At 33.5% G+C, this 20134-nt stretch overlaps 1 protein-coding gene across 3 annotated transcripts in view; it reads right to left on the bottom strand.

The window, feature by feature from the left end:
- The window catches only part of PCDH11X (protocadherin 11 X-linked), an 827978-nt gene that overhangs the window by 786320 nt on the left and 21524 nt on the right, over positions 1 to 20134 (bottom strand). The window contains exons 2-4 of one of the 3 annotated variants that reach the window (XM_034950250.3): positions 10879 to 11047; positions 9935 to 10040; positions 9218 to 9276 (exon numbers count right to left, since the gene is read on the bottom strand). The exons of 1 other annotated variant lie outside the window; for it this stretch is intronic. In XM_034950250.3, the coding sequence (XP_034806141.2) occupies positions 9218 to 9260 (43 nt within the window). In that variant the 5' untranslated portion in view covers positions 9261 to 9276; positions 9935 to 10040; positions 10879 to 11047. The remainder of the gene's footprint in view (positions 1 to 9217; positions 9277 to 9934; positions 10041 to 10878; positions 11048 to 20134) is intronic. One more of the 3 variants, XM_034950249.3, reaches the window with a different exon arrangement.

The following is a 20134-nucleotide window of genomic DNA, read 5'->3' as shown; positions in this document are numbered from 1 at the left end:
AAGTGGGCAAAGGACATGAACAGACACTTCTCAAAAGAAGACATTTATGCAGCCAAAAAACACATGAAAAAATGCTCATCTTCACTGGCCATCAGAGAAATGCAAATCAAAACCACAATGAGATACCATCTCACACCAGTTAGAATGGCAATCATTAAAAAGTCAGGAAAGAACAGGTGCTGGAGAGGATGTGGAGAAATAGGAACACTTTTACACTGTTGGTGGGACTGTAAACTAGTTCAACCATTGTGGAAGTCAGTGTGGCGATTCCTCAGGGATCTAGAACTGGAAATACCATTTGACCCAGCCATCCCATTACTGGGTATATACCCAAAGGACTATAAATCATGCTGCTATAAAGACACATGCACACGTATGTTTATTGCAGCATTATTCACAATAGCAAAGACTTGGAACCAACCCAAATGTCCAACAATGATAGACTGGATTAAGAAAATGTGGCACATATACACCATGGAATACTATGCAGCCATAAAATATGATGAGTTCATGTCCTTTGTAGGGACATGGATGAAATTGGAAATCATCATTCTCAGTAAACTATCGCAAGAACAAAAAACCAAACACCACATATTCTCACTCATAGGTGGGAACTGAACAATGAGATCACATGGACACAGGAAGGGGAACATCACACTCTGGGGACTGTTGTGGGGTGGGGGGAGGTGGGAGGGATAGCATTGGGAGATATACCTAATGCTAGATGACGAGTTAGTGGGTGCAGCGCACCAGCATGGCACATGTATACATATGTAACTAACCTGCACATTGTGCACATGTACCCTAAAACTTAAAGTATAATAATAAAAAATAAAAATAAAAATAAAAAAAGAAAGGAAAAAAAAAAAGAAATTCTTGCTGGAGATTCGGGTCACCAATTCTTTTGTTTTAAACCTTTTCCTCCAAGAATATATCACTACAACAACCAGCAAAGACTTCAAGAAATAATCGGAGTGATTTATATAATAACTTGGAGTGTTCATTATTTTATGAATTCCATTTTATTCAAAAACCTAAAGTTTTCTGGTAAGAGTATATTTTATGCATGATCTTCACCTGTAGTTATTTTCACTACAAATTATACTAAGTGGTTCTTAGGAAATCAGTTTTTCAAACTATTAGTAAGTAAAATATTTAAATTAATTTAACTAATCCTACATGTTTTCACAATATTTTTAGATTCCTCTTCTTTAATTTTTTTTTTTCTGTTTCTCACTTAGGACAAGCACAAACCCCACTCCAACTCATTAAGAAATGAAAAATGATTTATCATTAGCCTTCATTCAGCATATTCCATGCCTTCTCACCACAAGTAAAGAACAAGCCTTCAAAGGGGTAATATAATAGTATATTGGAAGAAGAATGAAATGCAACCCCCCTTTTATTTATAAATCAAGAAGTGCATTAACCTCAAAACAATTCTAAGTAACCATCAAATGGGAAATCAAGAATATACAAGTTCTGCCTCTACAGAGTTGGATACAGTATTGCTTGCTGGACTAACAAACACTAGCCAACTTGTAATTGAGAAGTATTCATGAGATGCTTTATTTGTATGTTTAAAATAATAATCTTTGTGTTTCACTGTGAACATATGCCCTTGTGTGCATTTATGTGCGTGCATGTGTAGACAGATCACTGTAAGGAAAACTGCCAATTGAAATGCCATCATACTAAACAATAGTTGAAATGCAAGTGGTGTGATCAGGGTTAATCTCACATTAAGGCAGCCCCAAAATAGAACTTTCATTGCATTCCATACCAATACATTTTTTTTTTTTTTTGAGATGGAGTCTCGCTCTGTCGCCCAGGCTGGAGTGCAGTGGTGCGATTTTGGCTCACTGCAACCTCCCAGGTTCAAGAGATTCTCCTGCCTCAGCCTCCCGAGTAGCTGGGACTACAGGCGTGTGCCACCATGCCCGGCTAATTTTTTGTATTTTTTTTTAGTAGAGATGGGGTTTCACCATGTTAGCCAGGATGGTTTTGATCTCCTGACCTCATGATCCACCGGCCTCAGCCTCCCAAAGTGCTGGAATTACAGGCGTGAGCCATCGTGCCCAGTCCACCAATGCAGTTTTAAGTGAGTAATATATTCAGATAAAAAAAAAATTCTTCATGCATTTGTGGTTATTGTTATTTTTATTTAGCTATTGCACTGCTTATAAAAAATGTAATTTGATCTCACATTGGTTTAGAAAAAGAGATTACGAAAAAAGAAAATAAAGACACCATTCTTTTGATTAGGTACTAGAGGCTCCAATTACTTGGGAGACTTTTTGGTTTTTAGAATTATAACATACTCTGTAATGATTTCAGTTTGTCACAGAGTACAAAATATGTGAAAATGGCCAGTATTTCATTTTAAATTATAATTTCTTTATAGCTGATAAATGTAAAATATGTTCCTATTCCAGAAAATATTAGAAATGCTGAAATATTTTATATTTTCTTTTCAGAGATATCCAACTCCTAAATAGATATCATAGAAGAAGCTACAACAAACACAACTATTTTACACTTGCTAAAACTGGCACTCACTCTAGGAAATTGCGATCACAGGGTACATTAATTCTTTATATAACCTGACAACCCTGGAAAATAAAGACCAGTGCTCTTCATGATGAAATTACTTTGCATCAGGACTTGATTTATAGATAGCACAAGAACAAAATTAGAAACGAAGGTGATTGATTATGCCTTGAAAAAAGAACTCTCTTTTCCATACAATAGTTATATTTAGACTATAAGCATCTAGAGCTGTGCAGTCCAATATAGTACCTCTTGCTGTGTGTAGCTGTTAAAATTAAATTTAAGTCAGATTAAAAATTCAATCCCTTAGTTGTACTAAGCACATTTTAAGTGCTCAATTGTCCAATAAGGCTAAGGACTTAAGCACTGGACAGCACAGATTATAGAATATTTCTATTACGACAGAAAGTTCTGTTGGACAGTACTAATCTAGATCAGAAGGTCAGTAACCTTCAACTATGCCTGCACCCAGGACAGTGAAATGATGGCTAGAATATCCAATTCATAGGCAGGGGACAAAAAAGGTATAAAATTAAATAGTACAGTAAAATGTATTCTTGAATCATTTAGGAATGAGTAGTATTTTATGATTCTAAATTTTGAAACTATTAGGCAGTGAATATTTTTAAGATATTGGTAACTTGTTAACTCAAGAAGAAACAATCAAATCTCCCCTCATTTTAAGTTAGAAATCACACTGTTCCAGATCCTCTGAGAGAACAAAAATGCACAGTTTTATAGTTATGAGTAAATAGCATCTTAAAATAGAATTATTTCATAAAACATTATATGATCCCAATAAAACCTATGTGATATGCTATATAAATAAATGTACTGTATCTGAGACATAAAAATTATGAAGTGGTAATATACCAAAATAACTCTCCACTTGATAATCTTTAGTATATTGGGTAGGGTCGATAGGAGTTTGGAATACTTACCATGTTCTTCTCATTTATCACCATCATAATCCTTATACAAATAGTATGAAGAATATGATGCATGATAGAAATCATGAATCCTTCAAAAACCTCAAACAGAAAACTGAAGGGTATAGGGCAAATATCCTAATAGACAACTATGTAACTTCATCACTGTCTTGCTTTATGCAGTATCAGAAATGCATGCACACTATAAATAAGTACCTGTGATACAGAATCATGCAATGCAAGCCACTGTTTTCTAACATAGCCAATTACCCTTTCACTCTTAATCCATCTCCAATGTCCCTCAGTCCACATTGCCTCATCCTTCCTTAAATATATGCTCAGAGCACTAATATACATTGGCTAACACAGTTCACAAATTTCCTCATATTTCTACTTTTGTGCAGACTTTCCCTTGACCTCCAAGTTTTCCACAGTGCTGGATACAGTCTTAATGAATACCACCGATTTAACACTTTTCGTATTATCATATATGTTTTATAAAGAAATAATATTTAATGAAGCCACAGACTCTGAGAGTTTTAAAAACGTAGAGAAAAAAGTTAAATAACTAGTAAAAGCCATTAAGCACTGAAATGGAAATAGAATCCTTCAATGTTCCCTATACGACATATAGTCTTGTTCCCAATCCCTTTCTTCCCTAAAAAATGAAAAGAAAAGGAATTCATTGCTATTTCTTATGAGTCAGCCCTTCTCCATTTTAATTTGTCTTTCCATTCTATTTGAACGGAATAAACAAATTGGGGCAATGTATGGAAGATCTTATATTCTAATATTTTAATTTTATGATAATTTTCAGAATTTATTACATAATTATACATAAAACAAACTTATATAGGCATTTTGCGTATTGGAGATTTTTTTTTGGGGGGGGGTGGGGACTGAGTCTCGCTCTATTACCCAGGCTGGAGTGCAGTGGTGCAATCTTGGCTCACTGCAACCTCCGCCTCCCGGGTTCAAGTGATTCTCCTGCCTCAGCCTACCAAGTAGCTGGGATTACAGGCACCCACCATCACGCCCAGCTAATTTTTGTATTTTTGGTAGAGACGGGGCTTCACCATGTTGGCCAGGCTGGTCTCAAACTCCTGACCTCAGGTGATCCACCCACCTTGGCCTCCCAAAGTGCTGGGATATTTTTTTACCTTTCCCATATCCACTATATAATGTTGCTTAATTAGTTTTCATTTACATTTACTTTTTCCTTTCCCATGTGTCAATATATTAACACGTCAACATGTCAAAATATGCTTTCTTACAGAGTAAGATATTACCTAATATTACTTTCAAACTAGCAATTAAGCCCACAGACTAAAACAAGCTAGAAAAAAATAGGACTTTTATTTCTGTGTTGTGTGCCACATTAATGAGAAAATGCAAAATCAATTTTGTTCACATAGTCATTACCAAGTATATGAAAAAATAATTAGTTGATAGCTCATTTTACCATTCTCACAGAAGACATTTCATAGAGACATTATTTAAATATACTTTCGGTTTGATTTTCTATTTTTAAAAATAAATGAAAAATTTTTTCATACATAGAATGAACTGAAAGACTCCATAGAGATCATTTTTTTGCAATTGTCTTAATGAACAATATTGATGATTTCAGATAAACCATTCATTCAGGGCTTCACATCCATTGTAGCAAGACCATTCATTTAAAGCTATTGCAAAATGTATATGATATGGAAATTGAGACAGTCATTAATTTCCAATACTAAAAAATGTTTTTATACCCTACTGAAAAAGTAAAGTCATAAAATGTTATTATATCCAAATATAAACTATCCTGGCATTAAAAAATTTAAATTTTTTAAAGAAGTCCTAGCATGAGCTATGGAGCTAGACGGTCTTGTTTTATAATAAATCCAAGATCCACCACTCACTAGCTGTGTGACTTTATGCAAGTTATTTAAATTCTCTGTATCTTTGTGTAAAACAGGGTTAACAATTGTGTCTACCTTATAGTGTTATTGTGCACTAAATGAGTTAATATATGTAAAGTACTTAGAACAGTTCCTGGAACATTAATGTTACATGTGTTTGTAATTGTTGATATTGTTATTATAAACTAAAAAAAATAATAAACAAAGGTATTTGTATATCCTGCACTCACAAAGACAAGTCTAATCCTGTGGGAAAAACTAACTGGACTTGAATTCTAGTATTAACTATGCCTTTAGTTATCTGTGACTTTGGACAAGTCATTTAGTCATTCTGTGCCTCATTTTACTCACTGAGGGTGAGTAGCGTTGGGATTTATCTCTAAGATCTTTTCTTGTTCTAGCCATCTGTGATTGAAAGAAGGTTTAATCATAAATACATAATCATTTGCATAATGGATCTCAATTATGAGCAATGCTACAGCTTTAAAAGATCTTACATCACAATTCCACATGCGAAGTCAAAATGTCTTTTCATCAAATGAATATTTCATATAATCTTCAGATTTAAAATTATGTTTATAAGGTTTAAAGACTGTGTGCTCTGTTTTAGGTAGTTAGTGATTTTATAATTGTTCCCAGCTTGGCAACAAATTTTTTTTCATGTAATTTAGATTAAAAAGCTTATTTTAAAAGAGGAATGATTATATTCAACATTCAAGGTATGTTTGGTAATATTTTGGTAATAAAATTTTTTTTCAAAATTTTATAACCCTTCATAACATTTTTGAGAAAGACACATCCCAGTGACATTTATCTATAGATATTATTATGATTGGTTTTCAAACGCTTAAACTGAACAATGAATGTTTTTGATAAAACAGGGAACATGTTAACTTATTGGAAGATTTTAATTAATATTTAAATTTTTAAAGAACAAGTATAAATTAGGGAAAGTGGGGAGTTATTTTAATTGGATACGTGCAATATATCTTGAAACTCTGTAATCCAGCACTGTGTTGAAAATATTAAAGCAAACACCTCACAAAATCAAGTGCATTTTGAAACAGTATTTGCAACTAAAATATGTGAACTATGGCATCATGATTTTGTCCTGAAAATAATAAAAATTTGACATCTCTAAATTTGATGACTTTAAAATAAAAAAAGATAATTAAAACCTGTTACAGCTGACAACAACATTGCACCTTCATAATTTTTCACTAAGTACAGCTGCTAATTTTCAAGAGGCGCTGTTAGAGATTTCACAAAAGAACTGCTTCTCCTCTCTATTTTTATTCAGAAGAAAAGGTTTTTTTTTTTTAAAACAAAGCATTTCCAAATATATTATCTATCCAACCAGTACTTTTTTTGTGGTCTACTTCCACGTTTTTATGGTGTTGAAAAATAAGTATTCATTATTTTGATAAACATTATATATAACAACCAAACCAAACCGATAACAACAACAACAACAAAAACTGAAAGCAAAAAAACTATGTTTATTACCTTTCAAAATCTATAGAATCTAAACTCCGAGGCCTAGCATTCAAGGTCCTCAATTAGCTGCTTCTAAGAAATATCTTTCTCTTTAATTTATAATCCATGACCTCTCCTCTTCAGCCGAGCCAACATCTACTCTCTAGCCATAATATTTTCCACATCTTCTCTGGTCATCAAAGGTCATCATCTACTTCAGAGCAATTCAAAACTCATTTCCTCTAAGAAATTTTCAGATTAGCATCACATGGGGAAAATTTGAATAAGCATAAGAGTAACGATAAGGTTAAATGTAAGTGCTTACGGGATTTGTGGTTAAAATATGACAACTGAGGTGATGGCATTCAGCAAGAAAAAGTCTTAGAGCAATCAGTTTTGTTTTTTTTTAACTTTAAAATGGAAACAAATCTCATCAATATTCAATTAGCATATTCCATTACTCGTCTATTTTTCTTCCACTCCTTAAAAAGTACACAGAATATTGTTTTGAACTGAATGGGCTGAATGTCTTGTTGAATAAGAAATTTTCACCTTGGCTTAATTTGGCTTTACTACCTGAATGTTAATTTTTTGTATCTCCCCTCTACTATCTCAAGTTCTCTTAAAACCAAACCTGGTACAAATAACAGGTCTATAAAATGTGGTGTATATATAATGCCGCAATAAAGAATAAGATTATATTAAACTGTCAATGATTAAGCTACAGACTGTTTTATTCATGGCAGTTTGTAAATTTAAGCTGTTCCTAAATATGGAAATAATGTGATGAGTTATATTCCAACTACCTGCAAGGGACTTGAATAATTTGGGAAGAACTGTGAGGCACAAGGGGAAACTGGTAGGAGCAGAGGATATGGAAAAGACTGCAGAGAAAACTTGGAAAGGGTGAAGGTATTAAAGAGAGAAAAGGGATGATTGAGAGGTAAGGAATGATTTTGAGCATTGAGACGAACTAACAAAATAAGAAGTACTCATAGAGTCTGAGCAACAAGCTGTTATGAAAACTTAACTGGGGAAAACTATGGTGACAACAAAGATGGAGAACTTAAAAACTGGGTAGAGACTTGGAAGAATTATAGACACACAAAGAGAACAGGGAGAAATCTGGGAAAACTAACAGAACTGAGAATGACTTCAATGAACGGAAAACTTGAAGGAATGAAAGGTAGAGGGAGGGGATGGGAAGATTTACTGGATCTGGGAGGTCCCAGGCACCATAAAGAGTGGATTTATGTACTTGGAGAGAATGATGGAAGTGACAGAGGAGTAATGGAGGGAATAGAAGGGAACAAGAAAAAGAATCATGTAAAAAGTTGTTTAAATCTTTTCTTCTCTAAAGCTTAAAATGTCTGAGAAATTTAACAGTGATTAGAACTTTTAAGAGATTTCTTCTTTGAGCAATGTCAAGGGGAACATATTTCAGTATCTTCTGCCACATGGACAAGAGAAACTGAGAATGAGTATTTGTGACAAATAATTTAAATATATTATTTTTAAGTGTATTACATTATTGGAGTATTGTGACAAAGTTGTGGGGGTGCACTGGAGTACACGCTAATCACTAAGTGGACAAACTTAAATGATTTTTGAATAAATCAAAACCTCCCAAGCAAGAAACTGAACACTACTTCTAAATTTGGTTTAATTAAATAGAATCCTAAACATTTTTTATTCATCTAAATGGAGATTTGGGGGGATAGCCTATTAGTTTATTAAATCAAATCATATTCCTACAAGTGCAATAAAGTCTATATATTTATTCATTAGAATACTCTCTTGTTTGTTAGTTTGGTGTCTATTTGTAAAGTATGTTCTGTACACCACGCATTGGAAATGCAAAACTGAGGAAGAACAGTCTCTCTACCTAGGGTGCTTGTAGTATTCAGAACAAGTATTTGTTCTGAAAATAGGCACTTCTGGAATTTTTCAGTACACTGATAACTCATGGTCCTGAAGACATCTTTGCACGATCCAGAGGGGCCTTTACAACTTCATTGTTTACCGTCAGTAAACTGTCAATTCTTTAGAAATTGTCAATCCACGGACAACATGTGTGGCCATCCAGGCCAATCCAGGTAAATTATGCTTACTATAATTTGTGGGATTTTTGTTGTTGTTGTTTTACATCTCTCCCTACATGATATCAGTATATTGGAATATAGACTTCCCCTTCCTCTCATCCAATCTCACTGTTAACATTTTAAACTCAAAACAAATCTTTTAAGAAAATGAAAGCTTCAAACATGAAAAATTGGAGTTCAGATAAAATTACTACTCCTGAAAAGACCCAGAGGAAAGGAGACGTATATGATATTTAATATATATGAAACTCACCTTGAAATATCTGAATTAAAACCCACTGTCGTTCAGTCCTCATAGTGCTCTGCAATCAGCTGTTGAGTGGGGGATAAAAAGAGGGAGGGGAAGAAAAAGGTCTTTGCCTCCAGTACATTGTAATCAGTTTAAACTTAAATGAAATAGATGCACTGAAAAGATAGGGCTTCAATAACCCAAATGCTGCACTAGATAGGAGGTTCCATGGCAGGACCTCAGAGTGCTGTTAGCAGCAAATCATCCAGGATTCTGAAATGTAGGCACAAAATACTTTTTGAATTAAAACTGGAGTGAAGTCTCTGCTATCCTTATTTGTCTGCTAATGAAAGCTTAAATAAAAACACCCTCCCCACCAACTGCTATTATTCCTTGGATCATTATAACAGTTTTATAAACCTAACACATAAAATTGATAATCTGCATAGGCTTATCAAACAGTAGACAGGATAGATTCAAAGTTTTATTTATATGGAATAGGTGTGATCCTAGCCCCATTGGCTAGTGGTATTTATTTCCTGACTGAGGAAAATGGTTATGCCTGCCTTGAATGGCAATCACATAATATACATCACTAAAAATGCTTGATTACCTACATATCTATTTCAACTTTTTCAGTTATGAACCTGATCTTAGCTATAATGCCTCTTGTTATCAATTCATACTCTCTTATGCGGGAATTTCTAATTCTTTAAGGAGGATAGCAAAACATTGTCTCACCCAAGCTTGTCAGCTTCTTCACAAGATTACAAAGTTGAGAGCAGCTGAGGCAAAACCTCTCTGGTATGTGATCTGTGGAATCCTTCTTATTCACAACAGGATTTTCCTATGAGGGGTCAAACACTTTCAGTTGGCTTTCAAGAAACCACAAATCTAAATTAAACAAGTAGGCAACACATGACAGAGGGCCATCATTTTATGGCAGGATCCTCCAATTAGCTGTAATGGCTACAAATCAAGAAAAGGTTAAATATTTCTGAATAATTTTAGATTTTGGGAAAAGGGAAGCAAAGAACATAAAGATTGTGTTTTATGATCTCATAAATCTCTCTTGGATTAAAAAACAAAAAAATCCCGATACTTTGGGAGGTAGGGTATACTGGAAGGTATTTCTTAGCTTTAACAGGGAATAAGCTATTAAAATTTTTGAAAAGCCAGCCTAGTCTGTTGTATTCTTATTCTAATTAAGCCAGACTTGTTAAAGCATTTAATGCATATTTATGTGGAAAATATGACATCTTCCTACCTACATGAATTATTTTGAGTTTTATATTATCGATGTTGCAAAAATTATGGATTAAATGAAAAGTGATAATAATGATACTAATATAAATCTTCAACTTTGAGGGGTAATTGCTTGTATTATAAATGGCTATGAATCATACTTTTTATATGGGAAGTGGTAATCCTATGCCTTATTACTTGTTATTATGATCTCCCTCGAATTCCATAGACGTGTTTCTCTCATCCATTCCTCCAGCAAAAATTTCTAGAGCAGTACCATCCAATAGAACTTTCCGCAATGATAAAAATATTTTATTAAAATAATCTGCATGGTCCAATATGGTAGCCGCTTGTGCCTATTAACCACTTGAAATGTGGCTAGTGCGACTGAGGAATTAAATTCTTAATTTAATTTAATAAATTAAAATTTAAATACTCACATGTAGCTAGTAGCTACCATATTCAACAGCACAGTTCAGAGATACTTCACATTCTGTATTTAATTTGGAGTATGCATGAATTTACTTAAGGAAAATGTGTTTTGTTAAGATATTCCATCCTCTTCCATCCATTCATCCATCCAGTTGATCTGTACTTTTTAAGCACCCTCTGTGTATAAAGCACATGTTAAGTTTATGTAGTGGGGGAGATAATACAAGATTTGTAGAAGATAAATATTATACTAAATAGGCTAAGTGACAAAGGACAGAGCAAAGTGATATGATAGTACCGAAGAATGTGAATACTTTGAGGTAACGGAATTAAGAAGAGGTTCATGAAAGAAGTAGCTCTTTAAATGTTTTTGATAAATAGCTGGAAGATGTAGGAAGAAAGATTGGAAGAGAAAGAGATTGCAAGATAAAAAAGTCTAAAGTTTAATCTGGAATGTGGGTATAAGGAAGAGGAAATAGTCCAAAGCTTTTGAAGTGTGAATGACTGAAGAAGTTAGTGCCAAGAACAGATAAGGCAAAGACAGAAGAAGAATATGTTTTATAAGAAAATGTTGAGACTAAGTAACATAATTTACTTTAATCTGAGATTTTATAAGTTACTTAATTATAAAAGTTATTTGCGATAAACTTTAATTACAAATGAGCTGAAATTGTAGCCATTAAACAAACCTTATACGTTAATTATAATTTTACTAAAGATAAATATGATCAATGTGGAAATAAGATATGCTTAAAGAGACTTCTAGTAAAGGATGAGCATTAATCATCTATTTAACCTTCCATATTGGCTTCTATATTTAAAGACTAAAGTTTAGGACAGCTACCGTAAGTGCAGATAAACACAAACATACATGAATTTTCTCTTACTTTCTGTATACAATTATTTGGGCAGTGCCAGATAACCTAAATTTTATTTATTTTTTCATGTCCCAGGGGAGTGCCTTAAATACTTCAGCCATTATTACATTTTTTATTAATCTAGAAGCAAAGATCAAAATACTTTGAGAAAGTAGATATCCTCATAATGTGATGTGGATAGCTAATCAAATGCCATAAATATAGAACCTTAGTGATAGATTTATCAATGCCCAGATCCATCACACATTCCTCTCTTTTTTTTTTTTTTTTTTTTTTTTTGAGACAGAGTCTAGCTCTGTCGCCCAGGCTGGAGTGCAGTGGCATGATCTCGGCTCACTGCAACCTCTGTCTCCTGGGTTCAAGCAATTGTCCTGCCTCAGCCTTCTGAGTAGCTGGGATTACAGGCGCCCGTCACCATGCCCAGCTAATTTTTGTATTTTTAGTCGAGACAGGGTTTCACCGTGTTGGCCAGGCTGGTCTCGAACTCCTGACCTCATGATTTGCCCGCCTTGGCCTCCCAAAGTGCTGGGATTACAAGCATGAGCCACTGCACCCAGCCACACATTCCTTTTGAATATACATTTATTAACAACTGTGATATTTGAATAAAAGTTAATATTAATCTACAGAGATCTTTGTTATTTTTGCTTTGCCTCTGTGGATTAATGTTTATTATTTTGACCAGAAAATCTTTCTTTGCAAACAAAGGAAGAATTGAATAATGTGTCCATAGTTTGAGTAAATAAATTTTAAATAAATAATCAGGTATTTAATACAAATACATAATCAGAAGAGTGGGAGATAGTTAGGGTTATATCTCTGCCTTTAATAAAGACCAGTCCAATAATGGGTTAAAGTTATTTTTCTAGCTGAACCTTCATCCCTGGATCGACAGAGCTAACAGATAAGGGTGTTATTTCTTTGAAAGTAATAATGAATTCCATAAATTTTATTGAAATAAGTGTTTTTTCCCATTAATGTTTATCGTAAAAAATTTTTTAATTGAAAAGCTGTAACCCTTTATATTTAACATTTTGTGAACCAGTCAGATGCACTTCATGACTTAGGGGCTACAGCTATGTTAGTATTTTTTTCCTCCTAGAATGATTTATGAGGAACAAGAGGTCGTGAACCTCTTTTGAACTATGAATACACAGTTTGCTAACACATAGATTCTAAAATTCTGAAATTTCTGATTCTAATAAAATACCTCTATGAATTTGGCCACCCAATAGAATGTTGGTGGGTGAATTAAAATACTACTTCACCAATATTTCTCTCTCTCTCTCTCTCTCCCCCCCACAGACACACACACACACAAAACCATCCTCATTAGTTGATTCAAGCTTATTGATATTAATTTGTCAATTCCAGTTGCTGCCTTAGTTATTGATTCTCCCTGTTGACCTTTATTTATTTTTAATTTTTTTAGAGACACGGTTTTCGCTGTGTCACCCCGGTTGAAGTGCAGTGGCACGATCATAGCTCACTACAGCCTCCAACTCCTGGGCTTGACCAATCCTCCTACCTCAGCCTCCCAAATAGCTAGGACTACAGGTACACATGAACAGACCTGGCTAATTTTTTTTTTTTTTTTTTTTTTTTTTTTGTAGAGATGAGGTCTTTCTATGTTGCCCAGGCTGGTCTCCAACTCCTATTCTCAAGCCATCCTCCCATTTTGGCCTCCCAAAACACTGGAATTATGGGCTTTCAGCCACTGTGTCCAACCCCTGTTCACCTTTATATCGATATGGTTTATGGAGATATTTCTGTTAAAAGATAAACTATTTGAATTTTGTTCAACTTAGAGTTTTATTTCACAGCCTTTCCCTGATCCTTAGAATGCATACATCTATAAGACCACATCTTTGGCATTATTTATAGTAGAAAAACTTTATTCAGATTTTGCAGAAACTATGAGTAAAATGTCTAGTTTCTGCTGTTGTGTACATTTTGCTATGTGATGGCGTAGATACAGTCAATAAGGGAAAACCACAAGGAATATCGACACTAGCCCCTGTCAATGGTAAGAAAGTTTCTGAAGTTTTTTTTTGTTGTTTTTCCTGCACTGACTAAGTATGGTCAAGTACCACATTCCAGTTTGCCTGTTATCCCTCCATCAGCGTAGGCCTAAGCTTAAACTCAAATTGTAACTTGCATACGCAAATTTAATTTGCATAGAAAAATTGAGTTTTTCAGTGAGACTAAAATTCCCATAACCAGAGTGTCTTATTAATTGAAAAGTGATAGGAAAACTCCCACAAATGAAGTAACTGTAATTTACACTCCTTGTGAGTTATCATCTTGAGAAAAATTTCTTTTGTAGTTTCAGATTTCTGTGGACTACAATTTTTAAACAGGTGTACTGTGAAGAATACAAGAAATCTCCACTTAGAGAATTTAAGATGTCTAAGAGAATTGTCACAACTGTGAAAGGTGAGAAGCATCAAATGCCCTTTGTCCCCTTTTTAAAGAAACAACATTTTCTAGTGGATATCAAACTCTTTAAGTGGAGGTGTTTTAGCACACACAAGACATTCCTTCACTTTCATTTTTTTTTATTCTAGCGAGTTTTATTTTTGGCATACCTCAAGACAGGAAAAAAATGAGTATTTCTTGCCAATTTTCAAAAATTAGCAAATCCTTAAAATATTCATTATAAATAGATCAAAACATTCAGCCACATGCTATTACAAAGGCAGTCAATTTAAATCAAGTTTGACTAGCAAACTTTCTTCTCCCACACTCACTTTTACAGTCCTGCTGATCTCCCTACTTTATAGTCCCTTATTCACATAAAATATACTAGATTATTTAAGAAAAAAGTCCTAGGCACTTCACTTATCCAGTATCACCTTCATATTAACAAATATTATTTTCTTTTTATTTGAGGTGGGTAAGCATTCTATTTATTTTGCCCTATATCTTTTTTGTCCTAATCACTTATTTTAATTTGCAACAGGCTCTCACTCTGCCACCCAGGATAGAGTGCAGTGGTGCCACCATGGCTCACTGAAGCCTCTAACTCCTCAGCTCAAGTCATACTCCCACTTCAGTTTCCCCTGTAGCTGGAATTATAGGTGCACGTGTCACTGTGAGGAGCTAATTTTTTTTAAAAAAATGTTTTTTGTAGAGACAGGGTCTCACTATGTTCCCCAGGCTGGTCTGGAACTCCTGAGCTCAAGCAAGCCCCCTGCTTTGGCCTCCCAAAGTACGAGGATTACAGGTATGAGCCACCGTGCCCAGCCTAATCACTCATTTTAGTGTGAAACTACTCTAAATACATGAAACTGATAAACACTATTGTGAATATGTTTCTATTCTAACATTAGAACTTTGGAATATTAGAAATTCCTTTTTGATATGTTACTACAAATACTGATTTTAAAAATACACGCATACACATACATGTATGTATGTATAATATATATGAGATATGCAATATCTAGATGAAAAGGGTCTAGTGTCTAGTTTAAAGAACGCCAGAAGATTGGATGATGAATTTCCCTTTAGGGAGAAACTGAATTCTGGATCTGAAACTTGTATGTTTTTTGTATATTTCTGTATCTTGCGGGACTAAAATGTTTCAAAATGGCTACTACATTTAAATATGTTGAAGTAAGGAATTTTTAAATAGATCACGTGAATAGAATTAGAAGTGGTTGTAGAAAGAAACTTAAATCTGATCATTATCCTTTACATTCACAAAAAAAGTCCTTTTTAGAATAAAGTGTGGTATATTCATTGTTCTTTAATATACCACAAAGGGAAAACGTAACTTCTAGGAGTCTTTTTGTCACTTCAGTTATCATAAATGGAAATGAGTATTTTTCCTGACCATTTTACTATAGGTTATATTTACCAGTTTTCCAAATTCTCTGATTATATCATGTTGAAAAATGAAAGAAGAACATTATTCTTGGATTTCTCTCTAAATGAGTAAAGTTCCTCTGGAAAATTATTCTTTCTAAGTAGGATGAAATAATATTTATTTGGCTGCCTTTATCATGACATTTTATCACATGCCTATTATTATATGAACCATTTTTAAACTTTCATACTTAAATTACATAAATATCTAATGGTTCAAAACTAAAATGTTTGTAAATATACAATTTAACAACAAATAATTACACTTTGAACTATACCCTCTCTGACCTAATAAAGTGATCAGTTTAAAAATACAATACCACTTTTGTCATAAAAGCAAAGAAATCCACAACTTTTATACATGTTGATTGAATAGTCATTTGCAAATGATGAAGTAACATTTATTTAAAGTAGCATGTATTTAAAAATAGAATTTCCTCAGAGATACCAGATTCCTCAGAAAAGCCAATAAATACATTACTAAAGACTGTATAAACAAAAGTTAACATTTTAATCTAATTAATTATATTTTAAACAGTCTTTATTTTTTTCTCACTTCCTCTCCGGTTAATTAAAAATGACCAGAACCACTTGAAATATAAAACTGCCACTTCATATTTTGTGGCATTATTGTAAATAAATCATATTCTCACTGACCAAAAAAAATTTCCATTAAAATGGCATATTTTAAGGATACAATATTCTTTTAACTAACTCGATGATTTTTTAAAATGTTTAATTTTGCTAAGAGTTTGAAAAGACTTATTTGGTAAAAAGAGAGAATGTATCATGTTAACATTGCTTAAGCTATTAAGAAACAATATTCTTTATTTGTAGACTACTGTTGCCAGCAAGGCCACCAATACAAGAAGCGTAAAACTTCCACAATTTAGCCAACAGTGGGGATTATCTCTATCCATATGTGATTGAAAAAATGTGGGAAAATTCAGTTTTCTACTCAGGCTATTTGGATTCCTGCTGCCAAGATCATATACACACTAGCAAACTCCTGCAAGTCCTAATCCTATTAAAAATATATATAAAGGAAGTACAGATCCATGTTTCTGCAAATTACTATGCTGACAAATACAGTGATTCACTAAGCAGCTGGGGTCATCTTAATACAATTTCCAAAGAATGTAATCAGTTATTAGAATAATAGTAGCTACCATTTATTGAATTCTTATTACATGCCAAGAACTGTGCTAAGTGCATTTAATACAGCAGTCTTATGATATATGCACTGTTATTGTGACTTCCGTTTACATATGAGGGAATTGAGACTCTAAAAGTTTCAATAACTTGCCCAAGGTCACAGACCTATTAAGGTATACAGCTAAAATTTGAAAGAAGATTTATATGAGTCGAAAGCTTAAGCTCTTAGCTACTACACAGACTTTAAACAACACAAAATATGTTTATTTTTCACTTACACTAACATAAATGAAACTTAGTAAAGTTTTGGAATCAGAATCTAGATTGTAATTATTAAGGACATCACCCAAAAAAGAGCTCTTCTGTTTGAAATCCGAGTTTAGAAAAAAAAATGAAAAAGATAACTGATGGCAAATGGTTTTAATTTACCTTTTTCTCAGGAATCAAATTTTGCAAAATTTCTGATAATGGGATAAACAATTATACGGAGGCTTCATTCTGTATGTTTCTATAATCCATATTAAATTGCAGACACAATAAATCTGCAGAAACAAAAAATGCTAACATTTGATCCAAATGCCTATCTTATTAGAAAAATGCCTATTCATTCAATGAGTAATTGAATAGGAAAATAGATTTACTTGATGCTACATTTCATTGAAATTTATGTTGCATAATTGGGTAATTTGTACTGAGGCATTAATAGAACTGTGTTTCATTTTTCAGGAACTCATATTAACATTAAATCGGAAGTCTCAACTTTATAAACTGACTTTCATTTGATCTTAGCCAAAAGGCTGAGAAGTGATCAAATTTCACTTCCTCCAGAAGTATGCATTATTCATAAAGACTTCTCCAATACTAATTTTTACTTAAGACTAAGTAATTGTCCGGGCAAATCTGCAGATGTGAGGAGAAATTCAGAAGATAGTTCCACTGATAATTATGATTTTCTCTGTTTCAGTACATCTGAACTGTGACCTTTGTTTACTGGTTGAAATAGATAAAATTGCTGATATTTAACCAATTTTGACCTGAAAAATAGAAATTTCATGTAGTCCGACTTCATATATTCTATATAGATATTTAGTCAGACTTTCCACTAATATGCAATTCTCCATACAAATCACTACATCAATAAGTAAAGATTTATTCCAAATATCTGGGAAAAGCACAAAACTAAGTGTGCAGGAAAAATTATTTCATGCAGGTGGGCATAAATAAATATATGGAAATTATAAGAATGTGTGGGCCTTCTTAATAATGTGACTTTAATATGGGGTGAGGAGTAGGATGTTTAAATATGCAAAGATAAATTTCTTATTTGAGAGCTGTTAAAAGCACAGCAGACAAGACAACGTGTGGTGGTGAGAAGCAGGAAACAGGGGATCCAAAAAGGTGTATTTTAGTCAACAGAATTAATTGATCTAAATTATGTGCAGCATACTGTACTAGCATAGGTAACCGTAACTGTGAAGAAAAAATGACAAAAGACACACGAATATGAGCTGAGAGAGAATCCTTTTCTAGTATCTACATAAAGAAAATTGCCCAAATTTAATTTGAAAGATTTCCACTGAGGGGGAACACAGATTGCCAACAACAACTTAGATAGACATGTTACTCCATCTTTTCTAATGTGTGCATGCAGATGCATGTGTATGATTGTCAGCATTGCTCCTTAAACATATAGAATGCTATGAAGGACAGGAAGAGAATCTGCCCCACTTGCCGTAAGGGCAGTTTCCTGAATTATTTCAGTGAAGTATTTTCTCTCGAGACCAATTCTTCAAGAAAGTGCATTGATAATGCATCAGTGTACTTTCAAATCAATCAGGATTTTATTGTTTCATTTAAATAAAGTTATTTAATATATGTTGGCCTTTCAGACTCTTGCCTCTCCTAAGCATCTTTCACATATACTGTCATCTAAGTGTGACTGGGAGTCATATGTAACACCTGGAGGACTGATAACAAATGCCATTTTTAATACATTCTGAGAGCTTGATATTTGGAGTCTATGATGAATTCATTTACACAATGAAGAATCTTTCTGCAAAACAAATCATTAGTAATTAATACTGCATTCATATCATGTATAATTTCAGCTTTAATGTGAAAATATTTCTAGTTTTAAAATATGTAATTTATCTATATGAATTCACTTTGTGTATAAAGTGTTTTAAAGTGTTTATATCACTCCAAAAATATAACTTTCACTAATGAAAGAAAAGTTTACTTTATTCTGGAAAATCATGCTTGGCTATTTCCTTCCCCTTGAATATAATCAAAGGCAATCTACTACTTCCATGCAAATGTTTTTCAAACAGTTTCTGTTGAAGAAATCTCCATTATTCAGGCACAATATGCAGCCGATGTTACCTTTTGTCTGCATTATGACTCAAGACCCTCTTTTTTGTTGACTAACAAAGGCAGAAAATGAATACTGCTGTTTAAAATCCTTTATGTTTCCTTTTAAATTCTTTTGAGTTGAATAAGTAACTGCCCTTCTTATTTAAATCATTTTACTTGAAGCCTAGATGGGATAATAAACTCTTTTTTTTTTTTTTTTTTTGAGACAGGGTCTTGTTCTGTTGCCCAGACTGGAGTGCAGTGGCATGATCATGGTTCACTGCAGCCTCCACCTCCCAGGCTCAAGTAATCCTCCCACCTCAGCCTCCAGAGTACCTTGGTCTACAGCCGCATGCCACCACACCCGGCTAATTTTTTTTTTATTTTTGGTAGAGATGAGGTTTCATCATGTTGCCCAGGCTGGTCTGGAAATCCTGGGCTCAAGCTCTCTGTCCCAATCCACCTCCCAAAATACTGGGATTACAGGCCCAGGGCGCCCAGCAATAAACCATTTTTTAAAAAACAGCATTTCTATGTTTTAAGTAAAAATGAATAACTTTTGAATGTAAAATAAATATCCCTAATATTAAATGTAAGCCATCAAGTATCTTAACATGAATGATCAACTGAATATATTTATTATAGGGTTAATTTGCCTTTGGTTTTGCCTTTTTTCCAAAGTCAATGATAGCAGTAGAAAGGGTCTAAATTTTCAAAAGAAAGCAATTGCTACCTCACCTGCTAAATGGAAACAACCAAAACTAGGTACATGAACATTAAGTTAGACATAGAAAATCATTTTAATTACAGCAAAATAATCTATTATGTATCATGTTTGTTCCAAACGCTAAGAAAAAATATCCATAGTTTTCTGTGTTAATTTTGTCAGACAACATTTAGATATACAGTACATCAAAGCCTTATTCTCCTAGGCATATATCCTTTTACTGTGCATCTCCAAGACAATTGAGGGCTAAAGTCAGAGTATGGGGCAAGCAGTTGCCTTAAA

Source organism: Pan paniscus, chromosome X (genome assembly GCF_029289425.2).
Source record: "Pan paniscus chromosome X, NHGRI_mPanPan1-v2.0_pri, whole genome shotgun sequence".
Lineage (NCBI taxonomy): Eukaryota > Metazoa > Chordata > Mammalia > Primates > Hominidae > Pan > Pan paniscus.
The sequence above is the reverse complement of the archived record's forward strand: the minus strand, read 5'-3'. Positions and strand labels throughout refer to the sequence as shown.